The sequence below is a fragment of the Rhinolophus ferrumequinum genome, chromosome 26 (genome assembly GCF_004115265.2).
Source record: "Rhinolophus ferrumequinum isolate MPI-CBG mRhiFer1 chromosome 26, mRhiFer1_v1.p, whole genome shotgun sequence".
In the NCBI taxonomy this organism is placed as follows: Eukaryota; Metazoa; Chordata; class Mammalia; order Chiroptera; family Rhinolophidae; genus Rhinolophus; species Rhinolophus ferrumequinum.
The window spans coordinates 9,265,512-9,284,522 of NC_046309.1; the positions used below are offsets into that span (position 1 = coordinate 9,265,512).

At 45.4% G+C, this 19,011-nt stretch overlaps 1 protein-coding gene across 1 annotated transcript; it reads right to left on the reverse strand.

Moving 5' to 3' along the window:
- Nucleotides 1-6,373: 6,373 nt before the first annotated feature.
- On the reverse strand, nucleotides 6,374-17,425 carry RAB19 (RAB19, member RAS oncogene family). The gene is made up of 4 exons (XM_033099072.1): nucleotides 17,230-17,425; nucleotides 15,258-15,481; nucleotides 13,221-13,404; nucleotides 6,374-7,392 (listed from the first exon to the last, which is right to left on the reverse strand). The coding sequence occupies exons 2-4, from the start codon at nucleotides 15,456-15,458 to the stop codon at nucleotides 7,124-7,126; spliced, it is 654 nt and encodes a 217-aa protein (XP_032954963.1). The 5' UTR covers nucleotides 15,459-15,481; nucleotides 17,230-17,425; the 3' UTR covers nucleotides 6,374-7,123.
- Between the last annotated feature and the right edge of the window lie 1,586 nt (nucleotides 17,426-19,011).

Here is a 19,011-nt window from a genome sequence, read left to right on the forward strand (position 1 = left end):
CAAAGGGATTTATTTATCCCTTAAGTGGGAAAAGAACTTTAAAAGACAGTAAATCCTTTGTGAGTTATATCTGAAATGATTAACAGTATCACTGTGGCCTACAATGGTTACGTGTTATGACTTTCCCCAGCTTCTAGGACTTCACAAACATTGAAACAGCCTTATATTTTAGATAAAAGAAGTGCTGTATAGCAAATCGTTTTAACAAAGCGCTTACTTCTTTGTATTCAATGACAGGAAGAGATCCTTTGCTGACCATAGAAAATACCCAAGATCTTACTTCAGCAGAACTCACCAGGTCTTTATTGCAGCTCCCTCATCAGTGCATAGAAGAGAACACACCATGTGGTCCCTGAACAAATGAAAGTACTTTCAGGTTCTAGTGAAGCGCTTAGTTTCCTTGTAATCAAAAGCTAATTCCCCTCTGTAAACGCTTAGAAGTTGGCTCCCAGATGGCTGTACGGACTCCTGTCTTTGTCAGCAGTGAACATAATCTGAAATGTGCAACTATGGATTTCTAAGATTTGTTTAAACGAAGACTGCTTTTTGGTGATGAATTTGCCTTGCCCTCTTAACCAGGGCTTGTTTTTACTGATGTAGACAGGTGCCCTCACTCATGTTCTTCCCCTGCCTTTGCCGTCTGTTTAAACTATCGATGGACAGCGTTTTTCATAAGATGAAGGCAACCATTTCTTTTACAGATATTTGAGTGTCTGCCAGGGGTTGTGCCAGCACTGGATGCTGGGAGCACGGATGCGGCAGAAACTGTTCATCTAAACCGTCCCTGCGATCCCCTCCATTTCCCAGACTTCTTTGCACATGAATTGGTGTCATGTGACCCACTCGGACCACCTGCTGCCTTGGAGATGTTGGAGCCCACACACTGAATCTGCAGTTCCAAGATGGAGGGATCTCTACCATAACTTAAAAAGAACTACCATTTATGGAGTGCAGTGTACCAGGCCCTGCACTCACCGGTTTTTAGTTCTCACTGTATCTTTACAGCAATCTGAGGTAAGTGGTATCTGGTTTACCAGGGAAGAGCCTGAAACGTAGCTGAACTCATTTGCCTGGAGTTTTCACAGCTGATAAGCTGTGGAGCTGACTTCAAACGTACGTCCTTCTGATTAGAGGCCAGACGCGAGACGACTGTGCCAAATGCAGTGGGCTTCATTCATCGTCCTCTTTCTACCAAAAGTATGTTGTCGTGGGTCCCCAGTGTCGTGCCTGCCAAAATCCATTATTGCAGGCAACTTTTGTTCATTTCCTTGGCTTCTTACAGCAGTTGGCACAATTGCTCTCTGTTTTCCCCAATCTTGAATGTTAGCTTACACCAGAGTTACTCCAATTGTTCATGGTCAAGGACCAGTTGTCTTATTTTTTATTTCTAATCCATCATGGGCCAGTACTCTTGAGAAAGACTAGAACGACGACATGAAAAACATCCTCCTTAGTACAATCCCGAAGTTGTGATTGGATTTGACAGACATAAAGTTGCGTGTTGCGGCAATGCCAGATCCATAAGGAAGTTTCTAAACGCTCTCAGTTTCTGTGCTGCCTTTGCCACAGACCGGAAGAGTGTGCAGACCGTACCTGGAGCAGCATTGGTTGTCACCACCTTTCTGATTTCTGAAGTGCTGGCTCCTCCTGTTCCCCCTAATTATGGGCATTCCAGCTGGGCTCTTATCTGTTCTCATTCACCTTCCCTAAAAATTCATCCTACCAACAAACTTGAAGGAATTTCCATAGGTAACTGAAGCTAATTACGACACAGCACCTGCCATAAAGGAAGTTACAGTCTAGTGGAGGAGCTCAAGGGATATATACATTGTGGGATGTGATAGTTTGTTACCAAAACAATGACAGTCTTACGGTGTCACTTTTTCCCCTCAGGCCTGGCCTTTTATCAGGTACTAGTCCCAGTTCTAGATATCTCGGATACCCTAACTCCCAGTTCACCCTCAGTTTTCTAAAACTGAAAACCATGCTTTCCTCAGATTTGATCCAACCCCTTGGCTTCATGCATTTCTATCAACAGCATCATATAATTCCCTTTCTCAAGATCCTTAGGGACATTTTGCTGTCTGTAGGAGCAGGATCAAATCCACCAGCCTCTCTTCCGGGTTCTTCAGAGTGACCCACCTGCCCCCATGACATTCTAGCACACACCCTCTTCCTCACCCCTAAGCACTGGGCTTCGTCCTGCCTCCTATGCTTTCTCTTCACATACAACCCCTTTGTCACGCTATCCAATGCTTTGTCGCAGGGCCCGTGGAGGTCCTGAAACCTCCGAGACGTTTTCCCAGATCACCAGCCAGCCCTGGTGCTTTTCTCCCTGTCCTGATACTGTTACTCTGACAGTTATTCTGGCCACTAACTGTGCAATATTATTTCACTTTAAATGTGTAAACTTCGTTCCTGCTAAACATTGAATTCTTTTAGGTCAGGAAACTTTCTGATACTTCTTTTTTTAACCCTACACCCCTTAGGACAAATACAGTGATGCTGAAGCTGAGCAAGGTAAACAGCCTGTGTTTGATTAGCAGAAACTTGCCGAAAGCAGTGGGGCTTCTTTGGCATCTTTGGCATTTCCACGTCTGCTTTAAATCTCTGTGGTCAGTGGCCACTAAGGTTTTAGGTGCCGAGCGTGGAGAGCTGGTAGGAATAACAGATCAGTTCTGTCTGTGATGCCCAAGTGTCAGTCTGTGAATTGGTTTGTGAGAATCACTTTGTGCTCTGAAGTGATTGCACAAAGTACTGGAACTAGTCCAGACCTACTGAAGCATATCTCCGGGGCTAGGGCCTGGGAATCTGCATGTTTGGGAAGCGCTGTGGATGCCAGTGTACAGCCAGGATGCAGACACGTCCTCTTTTTTCAGTGGAGAATACTAACGCCCCCAAAGTGGAAATGACTCGCCAGGTTCATATTGTAAAGGGGCAGGGCAGGGCAGGACTTTAAACATCCTGTGCATGTTACTTTCATTTATTTTTATTTATGTTAGGGCATTGCTGAGTGTTAAAATAACCCATGTGTGGGTTTGGAAATAGACACTAAAATGTAGTCATGTGTAACCCAAACACGTGATGTGATAGGGCGAGCACCTGTATTCTGTACCTTAAGTAACTGGTTTGGTGTTTTTTAAATTGTTATAAATTTTACTTTATTTATTGATTGGTTGATTTTTAAACTGTTATTTACTTTAAGTGTGTTTCTCCAGGACACATCAGCTCCAAGTCAAGTAGTTGTTTCAATCTAGTTGTGGAGGGCGTAGCTCACAGGGTCCATGTGGGGATTGAACCGGCGACCTTGTTGTGAAGAGCACCTGGGCTGCAATGGAGCTAACTGGCCGCACCCGATTAATTTCATTTTTGCAATTGGAACTTTGTTTCTAAATTAGATGAGAAGGTTTCAGGCTGCTATTTGCAAGGAACTTTTAAAAATGTGAACACATTTTGTGTGGCTAATTTATGTTCCCAGTAAGTGAAAAAACTAATTGGATATAATCATCACTCAGTGGTCTCTTTTAAATGGTGGTCTTTCAGGTTCTAGAGACATCTTGACACGCGATAAGAATAAGTAAACGCAAGTAGTAATGGTAAGTAAAATGATCATCAGTAAATGGAATTTCTGTGTCACGCGAAGAGCGATCTCCGGATGATTCTGTAGAATTATCACCTGTTCTGTGCTCTGGACTTGCACTTCAGCTTCCAGTGTTTAGCAGTTATTTGGGGGTATAAATAAACAATGTATGGCCGAGAATCAAACGAGAAACTGCGATGGCTAAACCACCTTAGCAGCGAGCCGTCTTCTGCTGAATGGTAGACCAGCTACATGAATCTCGTGAGCATGTGTACTTGCTCACTCAGTAATTGATCACAGGCTCTTGAACAGCTTGATATTTCTGAAAATGAAGAATGGAAGCAGGCGCTATTAGTGCCTTTCGTGACATGAACCCCCAGAACCTCTCCTCCGTCACCCGGAGGTTTGCACACCACCCGCAGGGCACACCGATGAGAGCTGCTTTGCCGGCCTCTTCCCGTCCTCTCCATCTAACTCACCCCGGTGCTGGAGTGGCTCAGCTCCGGGCTGACAGAAAGCCTGGTTTGCCTTGGGTGAGTGAACCCTAGTTTCCACGTCATCCCCGATCAGAAGGAAGTGGACTCAGGCTGGGCCTGGCGTGTTTCAGGCACAGCTCCCCGATATTCCCCTGCAGTTAGGTAGGACCGGCCTCGTGCACCCCACCAGCTACCCTGTCTCGACCCCTCCCCTTTCCACCCGTCCTCTCCCCTTGGGCTTCTTTTATGCTGTTGACATGTATGTAGAGAGTAGGCCTTGGATTGAGTATGTTTCTCTGTGAGTGTGGAGGACGAGGAGAGGTTACTACAGTGGAGCCCAGATCTGATGCTGGTGGTTGTCTGAGAGGGACCGTAGCGTAACTGCTAAGAGTGGGCTCTGGAACCAGGATGTTTGGGTCTGCTCCCTGACTCTGCCCCGCGCCGGCTGTGTGGCCTGAATCTCGGGGGTGTCATATCCTCATTTTAGAAATAGGAATCGTAAATAGTACCGACTGTAAAGACGGCTGCCAGGATGCACTGAGTTCGTGTAAATAGTGTCTGGTCCAGTGCTGGGCATATAGTAATTGCTGTATGTGTTTGCTGTTATTAATACTATACTACTAGTCCTATTACTACTGTAATAGTACTACTAGTACTAATAGTCCTATTACTACTGATAGATCTTTCCAGAAATAGAGTGGGGAAGAGGTCAGGAGTGATCTATGAACAATGAAATGCTAACTGAAAGATTTTCTCACACATGGAAACGTACTTGACACTAGCAGACATTTAAAATCTGTTTATTCTTCCGAAGTGTCCCTTCTGGAGCTTAATTTCACATAAGCCACTTACTACCAACCGCACCATTTGGGGGAATGAAAGGAGAAATGCCAGAATTCAGTTAATACGCAGTTAGTAGGAAGGCTGTAAAGGCGCCTGCCTGAGCATTTCACAGCGCCCGGGACCACGGTGCACAGCCTCAGAGAATCCTGTGCCTCTTTCTCATGCCGACCTTTGGGGGCGCTAGTCCCCTGAAGCCGCTGCACTGGGGAGGCCCTTCACATCCTTTTCGAGTGTACTTGAGGGTTTCCGTGTTGGTCCTATAATCCCACCAGAAGCCCAGGCTGGTCAGTCACGGCTTACTGGTGTTCAGGTGACCTTGTTCTCACATGTTTGAACTGTTGGTAGGAATGTTTAATTCCAGATAATCCCCAGAGTGCATAATCCTAGAGGCTGATGAGGTTTGCAGAGTATTGGTTGTGCAGAGAAATGATGGACAACTGCTGTGAGCCATGAATCTCACCCTTCTTCTCTGCTCACTCTCTCCCCTGATTTACTCCATTTTCCTTTCCCTACGTAACAACTCTCTCCTTGTCTCCCATGAAACCACGCTGGGTACAGACTTCCTGAGCAGACTGGTGAGTTCCTGCTTCCCGTAACCCTTCAGAACAATAACATTCTTGTGGAAAAGGCTCATCTGCTTTAATGCATTTCTTCTCTCTGGTATATAACTCGATTTCCCTCATATTTTCTGAATGGTCGCTTGTTCATTTTAACAGTGAATGCATATTGAAATGAATTAACATGTCCTTAATTCTCTGTGATCTTGCTCCGGTCCTCACCTAACCTCTGTGTCATCATGGTTCTTAAGTTTAAATGTGGGGAAGAATCACCTGGCAAGTGTGGATTAGGGAAAAGATTCTGATTCAGTCAGTCAGTGTTGGGTCTCAGGAATCTGTAACAAGCATCCCCTGGTCCCTGGCAAATGTATGGTTGGTGAACGACACTGTAAGAACCATCGATCTGTCGTATTGTCCGATGAGAGGTGTGTGGCATCGGTCATTTCAGAATTTATTTACAACGTAAAAACAAAAACAGGTGAAATCTTAATGTATTTTATTTAACCTAGGATATCTAAAATAACATTTCAACATACAATCAATATAAAAATTATCAGGAAGATACTTTTTTTTGGTACTAAGCATTTAGCATCTGGTGTGTATTTTACACTTAGAGCTCACCTCAAATTCGAATTAGCCACATTTCAAGTACTCAACAGCCACACTCCACCTGTGAGTCTCAGAGGCCTGTGCATGGTGATGCTAAAGGCTAGAAATACCTGGGGACACTCACCTGGGCCGAGGAAAGGCCCCCACAGACACTTCCCTGTTTGGAGCCAGTGTTGTGACTAGACCAGCCCTTGTGGTTTTTATTATGACCGCAAGAGACACCTCAGCAACAACCATCCGGGAACTTTGAAGGAAACACAGTGTGTTACCCACATGTTCTGGAGGGTCAGTGGCACATTCAGTGCCACTGTTGGTTTGCTGGTCATCTATAAGCCAATTTAATTTCAATTCAGAAATGACTTCTGATCTACCTCCTAATTTGGTGTTTTAGAAAGAAATTGTAGACACCTCCTCCCACATCCTAGGAGGGCGGTCAAATTGACCCACGCAGGATAAAGTGAAGTCCAATGCTCTCTCCATCACATGGCTCCTGACCCTTTGGCAAGATGGTATTAATGGTCTTTATGTCCAATGGCTTTGCTCCCCAAACTGAAACCCTGAGGTGTGAATGTCAACAGCATTTTTGTTTAGCACTGCAGGCTTTCTCCCCATCCTCCCAGGCCCAAGCCATTTTAAACTCTTCCCGAATGTTCCAAAGATCCTCTCCCCTCTCTTGGTACTCCTTTTTTTTTTTTTTTTAACTTTCACTACCCTTTTCTTCAAGAGAGAAACAAAATTCAGTAGAAACACAGTTGAAGGGTTGGGGAGCCAGAAAAGTTTGAAAAGATGAAATAGAGCAAACCTCCTCTTCGTACCTACGTGCCTTAAGTCCAGGGCAAAATCAAGACGTATTCACTCCAGAGGCCGTAACCCTGTCCTCAGTCACGGCCTCTGGAGTGAACGGAGGCAGATGTGCTTCCCATCCAGGCGAGAAGGATGGAAGAGTAGCGGCCAGTCTACGCTTGGGTCTGAAATGCTACTCAGCGGACACTAGATATCCGGCTACCTTTGGTTTCAGAGATGGACTGTGGTGGGTGCAACTGGCTTCGTGCACATATTCAGCAAGTGCAGTGGGTCTTTTCACTCGGCCTCTGGGCCATAAGAACTGGACTGGAGTCCAGCGAGAGGTTGTTCTGGGCGCTCTCTCCGTACAGGTGGAGGCTGTTGCGGGCAATCAGCTCCCTCGCCATGAGCACGAAGACTTCATCGATGTTCTTAGACTCTTTGGCAGATGTCTCCAAAACCGCAAGGAGGCCGTACTTCTCTGCCAGCGTGCAGGCATCCTCAAAAAGAACGTGCCGTTTTTCCGACAGGTCACATTTGTTCCCTGCGAGCAAGAGGTAACGAAATATTCCATTGAGTAATTCACCCTGGTTTTTTAAAAATGTACTTGCAGGGGCCGGCCCGGTGGCTCAAGTGGTTGGAGTCTGTGCTCCTAATGCCGAAGGCTGTCGGTTCGATTCCCATATGGGCCAGTGGGCTCTCAACCACAAGGTTGCTGGTTTGACTTCTCGACCCCCGCAAGGGATGGTGGGCTCTGCCCCCTGCAACTAAGACTGAACACGGCATCTTGAGCTGAGCTGCCACTGAGCTCCCGGATGGCTCAGTTGGTTGAAGCGCGGGCTCTCAACCACAAGGTTGCTGGTTCGACCCAAGGGATGGTGGGCTGTGTCCCCTGCAACTAACAATGGCAAATGGACCTGGAGCTGAACTGCGCCCTCCACAACTAAGCCTAAAAGGACAACAACTTGACTTGGAAAAAATCCTGGAAATACACACTGTTCCCCAATAAAGTACTGCCAATAAAGTCCTATTCCCCTTCCCCAATAAAATCTTTAAAAAAAAGAAAGAAAACAAAATGAAGTTTTAAATGAACATTTTAGTTCAACAACATGCAAACATGCATTGATTTGCAATATAGTACTTGAGGGCAAAGATACTGAAAATGAAAGCATGGATGAATGGAAACAGAACCACTCTCTTAATTCCCTCTTCGGTAAGACCTTTTAAGAGCTGCAAGGAATGGGCCCGAGGTGTGCATTGTAGTATTGGCTGGGGCAGGTAGAGGCTCTCTATTCTTGGGAGGGACCATCATTCTAAGTCTAACAAGGTGAAGACTGTGCCAGACGGACACTCTCAGTTTTTTTCCTTTTTCCTTCAGACCTTGTTCCTCTTTTCGCTCTTTTTCCCCCAACTACAGTGTTGGACACTGAGATAGGGCCAGTGTAGCTGAGGAGATTGTGATCTGGATTCCTGGGTTGGGGCTGTGGAATGAATAATGAAGGATTTTTTTTTAAGCTATAATTTACAGATAATTAAATGCACACTTTCCATTCAAGGAGTTTGGAAAATGTATATATGCAAGTGGTTCGAGATTACTAGAGTAAGACCATTATGAGACTATGCAGTTTTGCTCCCAGGTATGTACCCAACAGAAATATGTGCCCACGTGCATCAGCAAACATCCCAGCATGTTCAGAGTAGTAATTTTCCCAATTGCGCAAACAACTCAAATGTCCATCTATTGAGAAAGGAGAAGTACTATGCAGTGTAGTCTTACAACGGAATGTTATACAAATTGTGCAAAAGGATGGATTACAGCTACATGCAATAACGTGGATACAACTCATAAACGTAATGTTGAGGCAAAGAAGCTTAGACAAAAAAGACATTTGTAGGATTCCATCGATGTAAAGTTCAGAAACAATAGCGTAACAGAAGTGCAACATTTGGGGTGTGGGGTTAGGTGGTAAAATGATAAAGAAAATGGAGTATTTACCAGTAAGGACATAATGTGTTTACCTTTGGGGGAGAAGGAGAGGAGATAATCGAGAGGGACAGGAAGGGGGCTTGCTGGGAAGATGCTGGTAATATTCTTTCCTGACCAAGGTGGTATTTACACAAGCATTCCCTTTGTGATAAATCAGTGTTTGTGTGCTTTTCTTTGCACATGTTAATATATCCCAATAAAAAAATTGAAAAAAGACTCTCAGCATCAGAGTCACCAACCAGCTCATTGACAAAGCTAGATTTCGATCATAATTCTCCCCAAATAAGGTTAAATCCAAGAATCTTTTCAGGGGAGATTACCCCATGTGGACTGTGATAGGCTGAAAAATGGCCCCAAAGACACCAAGTTGTAATCCCTGAAAACTGTCGATGTTACCTTATTTGGAAAAAAGGTCTTTGCAGATGTGATTAAGTTAAGGATCTTGGTCTGGGAGATAATTCTGGATTAGCTGGGTGGCCCCTAAATATGACCACGTGCAGCCTTATAAGAGGGAGACCTGAGTGCCACACAGAGGAAGTGACGTAAAGACGAATGCTGACAGTCACCGAAGACCTGGAGGAGGCAAGGAGCCGATTGTCCCCCCTGGAGCCTCTAGAGGGAGTCTGGCCCTGCTGACACCTTGATTTCAACCCAGTGATACCGATTGCAGATTTCTGGCCTCCAGAACTGAGAAGAAATTTCTGTTCTGAGGCACTCAGTTTACGGTAATTTGTTACAGCCACCACAGGAGCTAATTCAGTACCTTCAAATAAACCATGTGCATTTTTATAGCTTGTGAGGTTTAAGCCTGGGCATAGTTCTGCTTCCAGAAGAAGGGTGTGAGAGCCCTTGGCGGGGGCAGGGATGTTCCCACTGAGCCAGGAGTCTGGACCCCCTTCTGCCTCCCTCACTCTGATCTGTGGCTTCAGGGCTGAGTCACACTGACTGTGACCTTTCTGACCTGTTGTCCCCTCCTGCCCTGACGCCAAACCAGCATTGACTGTCCACACTGTCCTGCCTCTCAGCGGCCAGTGACTGCACACCTCAGGATGAACCTGGCCACCTGGTGGAGGGAAGGAAACCATGTGCGTGCTCCTGCAGTGTGAGCCCTTCTTTGCTGTGTTCTGTGTGGGCACCCAGATATGATGTGTCCTGCCCCAAAGGAAGAGGGTTCTTCATCTTGTAGGGAGGTGAGAGAGACGCACAGACATGGAAAGAGCTGCACAAGAATTGACCGATCCAACACAGGCCACGAAATAACACATCCTAAGGGTCAGGTGAGTGGTCCAGTTGGTAGTGGCACAGGTGAACCATCACTCACCCACATTTCCCCGATCCCAAAACCTCTGGAACCCCTGCGTTTTTTAGGTAATTCTTCTGATAGTAAAATCTGCGCTAATTGACCATTAGGAATTTTTACTCAACCTGCTTTGTGTGACTGTTCATACATTTCAGTGCATAAACGATCATACGTTTGACCCTAGGGTGTTGGCCCAGACCCTGTCGAGGGGGTTATATAACCCAGAATGTACCCTCTAAGATCCGATGAATTCTGAACTGTGAAATCTTTGGCCTTAAGGGTTTTTTTCACTGAGAGATTGTGGACCCGTAAAAATAACAAGAATTTAAGTGAAACGTTTGCCTAAGGTCCTGAGGGGCAAATACCAGATGCTGAAGCGAATTATAAGAAGACTTCCAGTATAACCTACAGAAGAAAGTTGCCTCCTAAAAACCCTTACTCCGACGGAGCGTATGTAAGAAGTTAGGGACAAAGCAGAGGGGATGAGAAGAAGATAAGACAACCACCTCCAGCAGGAGAGCAGGCACCTGCTAATCCTGTTCAGGAAGTTGTGCATTATCTTGAGTACAACGGGCGACCAAGGAGGATTTCAAACAGGGACTTCCTGCCAGTGGCTGGGGAAGGAGGAACAGTACAAGTCAATGCAGTCGTCTCTGACATTTGTATGATGGTGAAGTGGCAGGGGTGAGGGGCTGAGGGAAACTTGGAGAGAGAAAGAGACTGTGTGAAGGAATGTGGCGGCAGAATGGAAAATACAGTGAGGGGATTGTTGAGAGGATTAAAAGACGGGCGGAGAGCACTCAGTGCCTGGATCCTCCTGGGTGGTTAGTCAGTGTCACCCATCAACAGCCTCTTCCTCGCACCTTGCAGGTGGGGCCCTGCTAGGCAGAAGCAGCTGTTATGAAGGGTGTTGGAAATCTCAGCCAGCTTCCTCCTTGGTGCTTCGCAGAAGTGCTTGCTGGGGAAGAAATACGGCTCTTTTGGGGTCAGTGTTTATTATTATAACTCTGAACTCTGCCGTTAGAAGAAGTGTCCTTTCTATCAGAGGTCACATCACCAAGTTTCCGGTCCCAGAGGGGACCTGTGCGTAAGAAGTGAAAGGAGAGAGGAGGCATCTCTTCCTCCCCCAAGAAGGTAAGTTTCTCTCCATGTGGGAAGCTGCCTCTTGCCTTCACTAATCTCTCTTTTCTGGTCCTGCCAGGTGGGACAAGACACAGCCCCTCTGAACAAATGAGGTGATTAAATTTGAGGGGCATTCGCTTTGGCAGTGGGCTGTGGAATTGGCCTTTGATCTGAGGCAGCAAGAAGGGGGAGCCCAGTCTAGGCTCCGGAATGACTGCTTTTTTACTTAGGAGAAACAGACTGAGTTCCAAACCAGCACGTCTTCAAGTCTGTGTGTAAGATGGAGGCTCAACTACCAATCAAAACAGCAACGACTTAGGGGAAAGAAAATGGTTCTAAAATACCAAGTTCTTTCTGGAGTCCTGATAGTGCTGGGAAGTGGGCTAGGTGTGCAGTGACTTCTTCTACAGCCCATCCTGGCCAGGCTTTGCATCCTGTGACTGCCTCCTCCGTCGTCGGGGCTGTGCTGCTTGGTCCAGTCCAGGGTGGGCAGCTTACCCCCGGCCTGCTGTCCTCAGGTCGGCTTTGTCATGGAGAGAAGGAGCGGGGAATGGGATGTGCGTTCTGAGAAATGTGAGCTAGTGGATACTGAGAGAATGGGGACGTTGTGGAAGGGCAGGCAGTGGGGTGATGCTTTGAGAGATTCAGTGTGGGGGGTGCAGGGGTGAGAAAGTGTGGCAGGCCCACATTATACTGCGTGGGAGAATCATTCTGAGACAGAGGAAATAGATGCACAACGGAGGGCAAGGAGGCTCGGTCACAGAGTCCCACCCTGAGAGGGGGTTCCCCAATTCCTGCTCGTCGGTGGGTGGCCAGGCTCCACTGTGGTTTCTGCTCTGGCTGGGGCTCGATTGCTGGCTTTTCCTAGGTCCCAGGGACGCGCTCCCTTACCATGACCCCCCATTATTTGAGAAACATAAATGAGTTCCTTAAAAATAGCAAACCTTCTAGAAAAAAAAATCTTACGCCTTATTAAGCACTTAGAATGTGTCAGGCACTGCTAAGCGATTTGCATACATTGTCTCATTAAATTCTTACAACCAGCCCAGTATTAATCCCACCTTATAGGTGAGGAAATTAAGGCTCAGAGGGTAACTGGCCACAGAGCTAGGATATGCTTCTCAATGGATGAATAATCCATTAGACACGGTATGTTTAGCTCATTCTCGGTCTGCATATTTGCGTATGATTCTCTCTCGGATCCTGTTAAAATGGAGACTGATTGGGTATTTCCAGGATGGGCCTGAGATCATGCACTTTTAACAAACTCAAAGGCGGTGCTGATGCCGCCGGTCCTCAGACCAGACTTTGAGTAGCCAGGGCCTAAGGCAGCTTGCCAAAATTAAGTGGCCACTTGGTGAGCAGTCGTGTACTCAGAAGGGAGGAAAAGGCAGCCCTGCTCACAAAACTAACACTGTGGAGAAGTGACAGAAAGGTTAACACTTTTCTGAATGTACATTGGACCTCTCACATCTCAAGCTGTGAGCTCACGTTGTGTACTTGCAGTTACTGTTAGTTTTGGTGTTGGTCCTTAAGAGTCACTTAGAATGTTAAGAGGGGTAAGAAGTCATTCAAGGGTGTTGTCGGAGACAGTTATCTAACATGCTCCCTAGGGGACTTGGAGCCATATGACTGTGAACTTCAACCTACACAGTACTTCCTGTGTGGTCTACAGAGAGTGTGCAGTGAATCAGCTGCGGTGTCCCACGCATAGAGGTCTGGGACCCATCTCAGGTCCCCAGAATGAGAAACTCTAGGGTGGGGCCTTGGAATCTGTATTAAGTTCACAACCACACCCCCCCCCCCAATTGTCAAGTGAACCTGATGGGAATTTCTGGGCCAGATGCTTTTTGAGGTCCTGTCCACCATTTGTACTTTTTATCATTTCAGAAACACATGAAAAGCTCACCATCAGCAGAGGCAGCCAGAAATGCAGAGTTTAAACCCTTTGAAAACGACATACCGATCAGCATAATGACCAAGTTCGCCGCTCCATATTTTTCTATCTCATGAATCCAGTGAGGAACGGACTCGAAGGTGGACTTTCGGGTGAGGTCGTAAGCGATGATGGCCGCGTGGGCACTACGGTAATAGCTTTGGGTGATGGTCCGGAAGCGCTCCTGGCCGGCCGTGTCCCATACCTGCATCTGGAGAAGGGTGGGAAAGGGGGTGACCTCAGGAGTTTCCATGTCTGATGGGAACTTGCTCACTTATGTTGTCTGAAAAATACAGCTGCCTGGGTCTCACTCACTTCCAGATATCCAGATTCCATAGGTCTGGGCTGGGGCTCGCAAATCTGATTTTCCAGTTTCTCCCCAGGGCGAATTCGTTGGCTTTCGGGTTTGGGGACCACCACCTCTGGGACACTCGAGAGAGGGGGAATCCACTGTCCTGGGGTCTGGTGTGGTTTTGCCTTTTGACCTCAGTCATCCCTTCGTCCAGATTTTGGGGTTTAATCTTTTGAGACTGCCCACTGATAGTAACACTGGCAAAGGTGATGGCATTGGTGGAACTGTTTTGGTTTTAAAGGACGACTCGGTTAGCTGTTCATGTTTAGGAGTGTCCCATAGTAATACCTTCCAAATTACCATTCCAAGCAGTGGCGTTGATATATACACCCTCCAAATGTGTCTCAGGGTATTTGTTCCTTCATACCCTCACATTATTTCCAAAATTTATTTTTTAAAAAGTTTGCAAACAGGCACAAAGCTAGAGAGAGTGGAACAATGAACACTCATGTACACATCTTCCAGATTTAACAATTACCAAGATTTTGCCGCTCTTGCTTCATCTAGTCCTTTCTGTTGAACTATTTGAGGTATTATTTAAAGCAAACCCCAGACGTCCTGTCACTTCCTCCCTACTTCCATACACATCCATATAAAAATGGATATTTTCTTTCATAACCACAATGCCATTATCACTGCTAATAAGCTTTTCAAAAATCCTTTAGTATCATTTAATACCCAGCCTATATCAAAATTTTCCTGATTGCCTCCAAAATGTCTTTTTACTTTTGTTTTTATTTAATCAGGATCTCAAACAACATCCATTTATTATATATTCAGCATCACTTTTTGATGTTTTCTTTTTTAAGATTTTATTGGGGATGGGGAACTGGACTTTATTGGGGAACAATGTGTACTTCCAGGACTTTTTCCAAGTGAAGTTGTTGTTCTTTCAATCTTAGTTGTGGAGGGTGCAGCTCAGCTCCAGGTCCAGTTGCCATTGTTAATTACAGGGGACACAGCCCACCATCCCTTGTGGGAGTTGAGGAATCGAACTGGTAGACTTTGGCGTTAGGAGCAGAGAGCTCCAACTGCCTGAGCCACTGGGCCGGCCCCAGTATCTCACTTTTTTATTTCTTTAATTATGAGTGAGGATGAGCACCTTTACATCACTCCATAAATTTGTGAGCTAGTTCTTATAAAATTTGTGAAATAGCAGTTTTGTTCACTCTGTGAATCACCTACTTTTTGTATTGGTTGTTGATCTTTTTCTTAGATGTTTATCAGGGCTCTTTTCACATTAAAGAAATTAGCCCTTTTTTACGTCCCATATTTGCAAATCTTTGTTTCCAATTTGTCATTCATCTTTTCACTTTGCGTATAGTATTTTTTATTTTTAAGGAGGGCGCAGCTCACAGTGGCCCATGCAGGGATTGAACCGGCAACCTTTGTGTTATTAACACCACACTGACCAACTGAGCTAACCGGGCATCCTGATATTTTCGACTATGTAGAAATTTGACCTTTACATATAGTCATCTATATGAGATAGTTAGATTGAGCAATTCTTTTCTTTATGGCTTCTAGGTTCCTGACTTACTTAAAAGCTCAATTTCTTCATTCCACAATGATAAAAATAAATACACCTATGTTATTTTCCTGGTACTTTTACGAATTTATGTTTTATACTTAAACCTTTTATTCCTCAGATATGTATTTCGGTGTTAGGAACCCTGGCTAAAAGAGGGGACCCGACCCTGTGCCCCTCTGACCTTTACTTTCTTGCCATCGATCTCGAGAGAGCGTACGGTGAAGTCCACCCCAATTGTGTTCTGCTGTGTCTCTGTGTAGACCCCGGATTTGAAATGCTGCACCACACATGTCTTCCCCACGTTGGAGTCCCCGATGAGGATAATCTTGAACAAATAGTCAAAGTTCTCATCTGCTGCCCTGGCTGAGTTGGAAAATTGCATGGTTCTTGCCACCTCGAATGGAGCTAAGAAAGAAAGAAGGAATTCAGCGTCTCTTTAGTGAGCACCTACCAGGCGCCGGCACTGTTCTGGGCTCTTGGGGTCCAGGGCAGGACAAGGCAGAGGGGGATCATTGCTTTCATAGCACTAACATCCTCGTAGGAAAAGAACACTAATTACTGGTCAGGTACAAAGGAGCTGCCCCCCACAAGCCCACACCTGCCTTAGGGGGGTTGACACTTTACGGTGTCCTCAGAAGGAAGAGGTTCTACCGCCGTTCTCTGCTGGGCCCAGTATGCAGTCTACACTGTCAGATGACAGCATTGATGGAGACCCTTGTCATAGAAAACAGGTGCCCCATGCTCCATTGAGTGTCCAGACAGCAGGAAGATGGCAGAAGAGATGCCCACAGGAGTGTTTTAACTGGCATTCATCAGTTGGAGGACATGCCTCGCTGTCATCCTGTCTCCATTTCACATGGGGAGAAGAGTTCTCAACTACTGAAGGCTGAACAGTCAGGCAACAGGCAACAGGGACTGACAAGATTTGACTGACAAGAAGTCAGTTTAGAGAAGAGTGACGTGGCCTTTTTTTCTGGTTGGCACCTCATTTTGCTTGACCAGGAAATTAAGATTTTGAGAACCTTCAAAATAAAAACTGGCTAGAATATTTATGGCATATTTTAACATAGTTTGGAAAATAAAGTTTCTAATGACGGTGTTTCCCAAACTAACCAATTATATCAGAATCATTTGGGGAGATGATTAAAAATACATATATATTCCTGAAGCTCATCTCAGATCTGCTAAATATATTTTAAAACATGCACACACACACACACGTACACACACACACACACACACACACAGACACACAGAGTCTCCAGGTGATTCTAATGACAAGGTTTGGGGAACACTGACCAACACAGTCACCCACCCGAAACTTCATTCCCACCTTATGCATCGTGCATCAATATCTTTGATCAGGAGGAACCCACTACGTCCTACAAAAATTCATTTTGCGTGCTCAGCTCTAACTCACATGGCTTTGAAATCTCTCTCTCCAGGGTTCCTCATGCTACATGCCAGGTTCCATCAGATTCCTATTCCACATGACAGGCCATCAGATATTTGGAGCAGCAAGCATATCCCCTCCAGGCAAATATCCCCAGGTCCTTCAACTGTTCTTCACGGGATACTGGTTGGGTCTCTTCACCAAGGGTCTCATAAAAACACATGAAACCTACTCCCATTTGATGATGAAATTGGATGTGTGGCAGATTGCTCTTGCTGTGAGACACCCGTCTTCATTTCCCCCAGGTTTACTTTTGGTTTTCTCTAAAGTTATAGAACAGGACAAATCTATGTCGTTGTGCAAGTTGAAATGCACACAAATATCCAATCTGTATGTAAAAGCCCTGAGGTTTAAGTGGAGGAAAAAGGATTCTGTACCTTTCTTGGACACCTCTGAAATCACCCATGGCTACAGGACCTAGCAGATGAGAGACACAATCTAACCACTTTGCTTTCTCTGTCTGTCTTTTCAAATACAGAAAGCCATTCCACTTCCGGTGTCTTATCACTATAACTTGAGCTGAAATCTTCCTTCCATGTTTCCTCCCCCACCACGGAAACCCTCAGGGTTCCCACACAAGCCCTCTTGAACTGAGCCTACACGTCTTTCAAGGAGAAAGCTCGGTGTACACCCGCAGAGGCCCTCCATCCTCCATCCTGCATCCTGCAGCCCTCGCCTTCCAGCTTCACCTGTCGCTTACCTCTGGCTCTCTCGCCTCTGCAAGCAGGTAAGGTTTTCTTTCTCCTTGTTTTCCTTTTCAGCCCTCAGTGCCCCTTCTTCCTGCTGCCTCACTGCGTGGTGGGAACTGTAGTTCTGTCCCCAGGTGTCAGGTTTGGCAGCCTGAGAAAGTGAAAGGAAAGCCAAGCCCTCCCACTGCCCTGGAGCCCGGAGCTACCTTTGAGTACAAAGCACAGGTGAAGTGCTGGCCAGCACTCCTGCGCACTCAGCTCTCCCTCCGAACATTCGTCACTTTGCAAAGCCAAACGAAAAGGACTAGCCAGTTAACTCTGCCAATACCTAGTAAGCCACCCTGTTCCTTCTTTCTACTCACTTTTTTTTATGCGGCCTTCAGCCCCGATTTTTTCTGGTGTTCCTTGTTTGGCTTGAGGTGGGGGCGTGGGGGTTAGTCGAGAGGACATCATTTAACGGATACAGATCTGGGTCTTGAGTAATTTAATTGTTTTTGTATTTGAATAACTCTTTTTGATGAGCCACTGAGAGAAGGGAGGGGATCCAAAGAGGCGATTAAGAAACCAAAAGAGCTTGAATTTGTACAGGAATAAAGAGATGGAAAAAAAGTTTGTTTCTCTCCTTCAAACAATCTACCACAGAACGAAGGTTAATTTCTTGGTCAGAGAAAACAAAGAATTTATTAATCCTTATGCTGGCAGTAGAAGTACAAAGCTGAGGTGAATTTTCCTTACCTTTTTTTCCCCCTCAGAGTCTGGAAGAGTCACTGCTTCTCATAGCATAGGGACTAGATTTTCTCCACTATTTATTAAGAATGTACCATGCAGGCACTTAAGCTATAAGTACAATATGCAAATAAGAAACATCCAGATTGATAAAATATTTACATTGGTATCGTGTTTTCGGACCATGGGCTATTTCAGACCTATTAAGGAGTCATGAAATCAATTTTAGTATGTTGCAATCTGCATTTTTACTGGAGAGGTTAGGAAAAATTTAGAATGTATCCCATGTAGTAAGGTCAGTATTGTTTTGTGAAATGTTGGGTGAGTTGTACACATGCATGTGTATACTGGGGGTGATGTAAACTATATTTCTGGGAGTTGAAGTCTAAAAAGATTGAAGAAGCACTGAAAAAGAAGACAATTTATTCACTATCCAGGAACACTTCTTTCTATGATTCCTTCAGATAACCTTTTAAATATAATTTATCTTACTCCAGATTCCATTCACAGATCAATTTTCAGGAACCTCTCTTTTGGGTAAGATAAAGCCGAGGCTAGCAGGTAGAGCAAGAAAACGAAAGACTCTGCCAAATGCCGCTGCTGCAGACTTCTGTTTTCAGAGCCACAGTCATAGGTCTGCGGCTTGGAAATGAAACGTAGGTTAGAACCCAGCACAGATGTATGGGCAGGGGGCAGGAAATGAAGCCCGTTAGATGTCAGTGTCAATGAGCTAGACGTCAAATGTTTTCTTCTGGTAATAGTTACTGTTAAAGGAAAAAGTCAGCTGCCTCCGACCCAGCACTTGGAGAACGTCTAGAAGTAGGGATCAAATGTTAAAATGTCTAGATGGTAATGGAAGCCAAGGAGAGATTCTGCCTCCCCGTACTCCCACCCTCTCCACCAACTTGACTATAAGTGCAAAGAGCATAGCTTGGGCTTTGGGGAAGAAGTCGTTCTGGGTGGTGGTGACGAGGTTATACACTTATTTTATATACATGCATATACATACATGTACATATACACATATGTTACTATATATATAGTTTGCCATTTTAACCATTTTAAGT

Bases quoted from the DNA above. Each gene is read 5' to 3' on its own strand.
- RAB19 (XM_033099072.1), bottom strand. From the start codon at position 15,458: ATGCAATTTTCCAACTCAGCCAGGGCAGCAGATGAGAACTTTGACTAT. The intron at 13,405-15,257 runs GTCAGAGGGGCA...ACCCTTCTCCAG, and splicing joins TCGATGGCAAGAAAGTAAAG to ATGCAGGTATGGGACACGGC. The intron at 7,393-13,220 runs GTATGTCGTTTT...TCTTGCTCGCAG, and splicing joins CTTGGTCATTATGCTGATCG to GGAACAAATGTGACCTGTCG.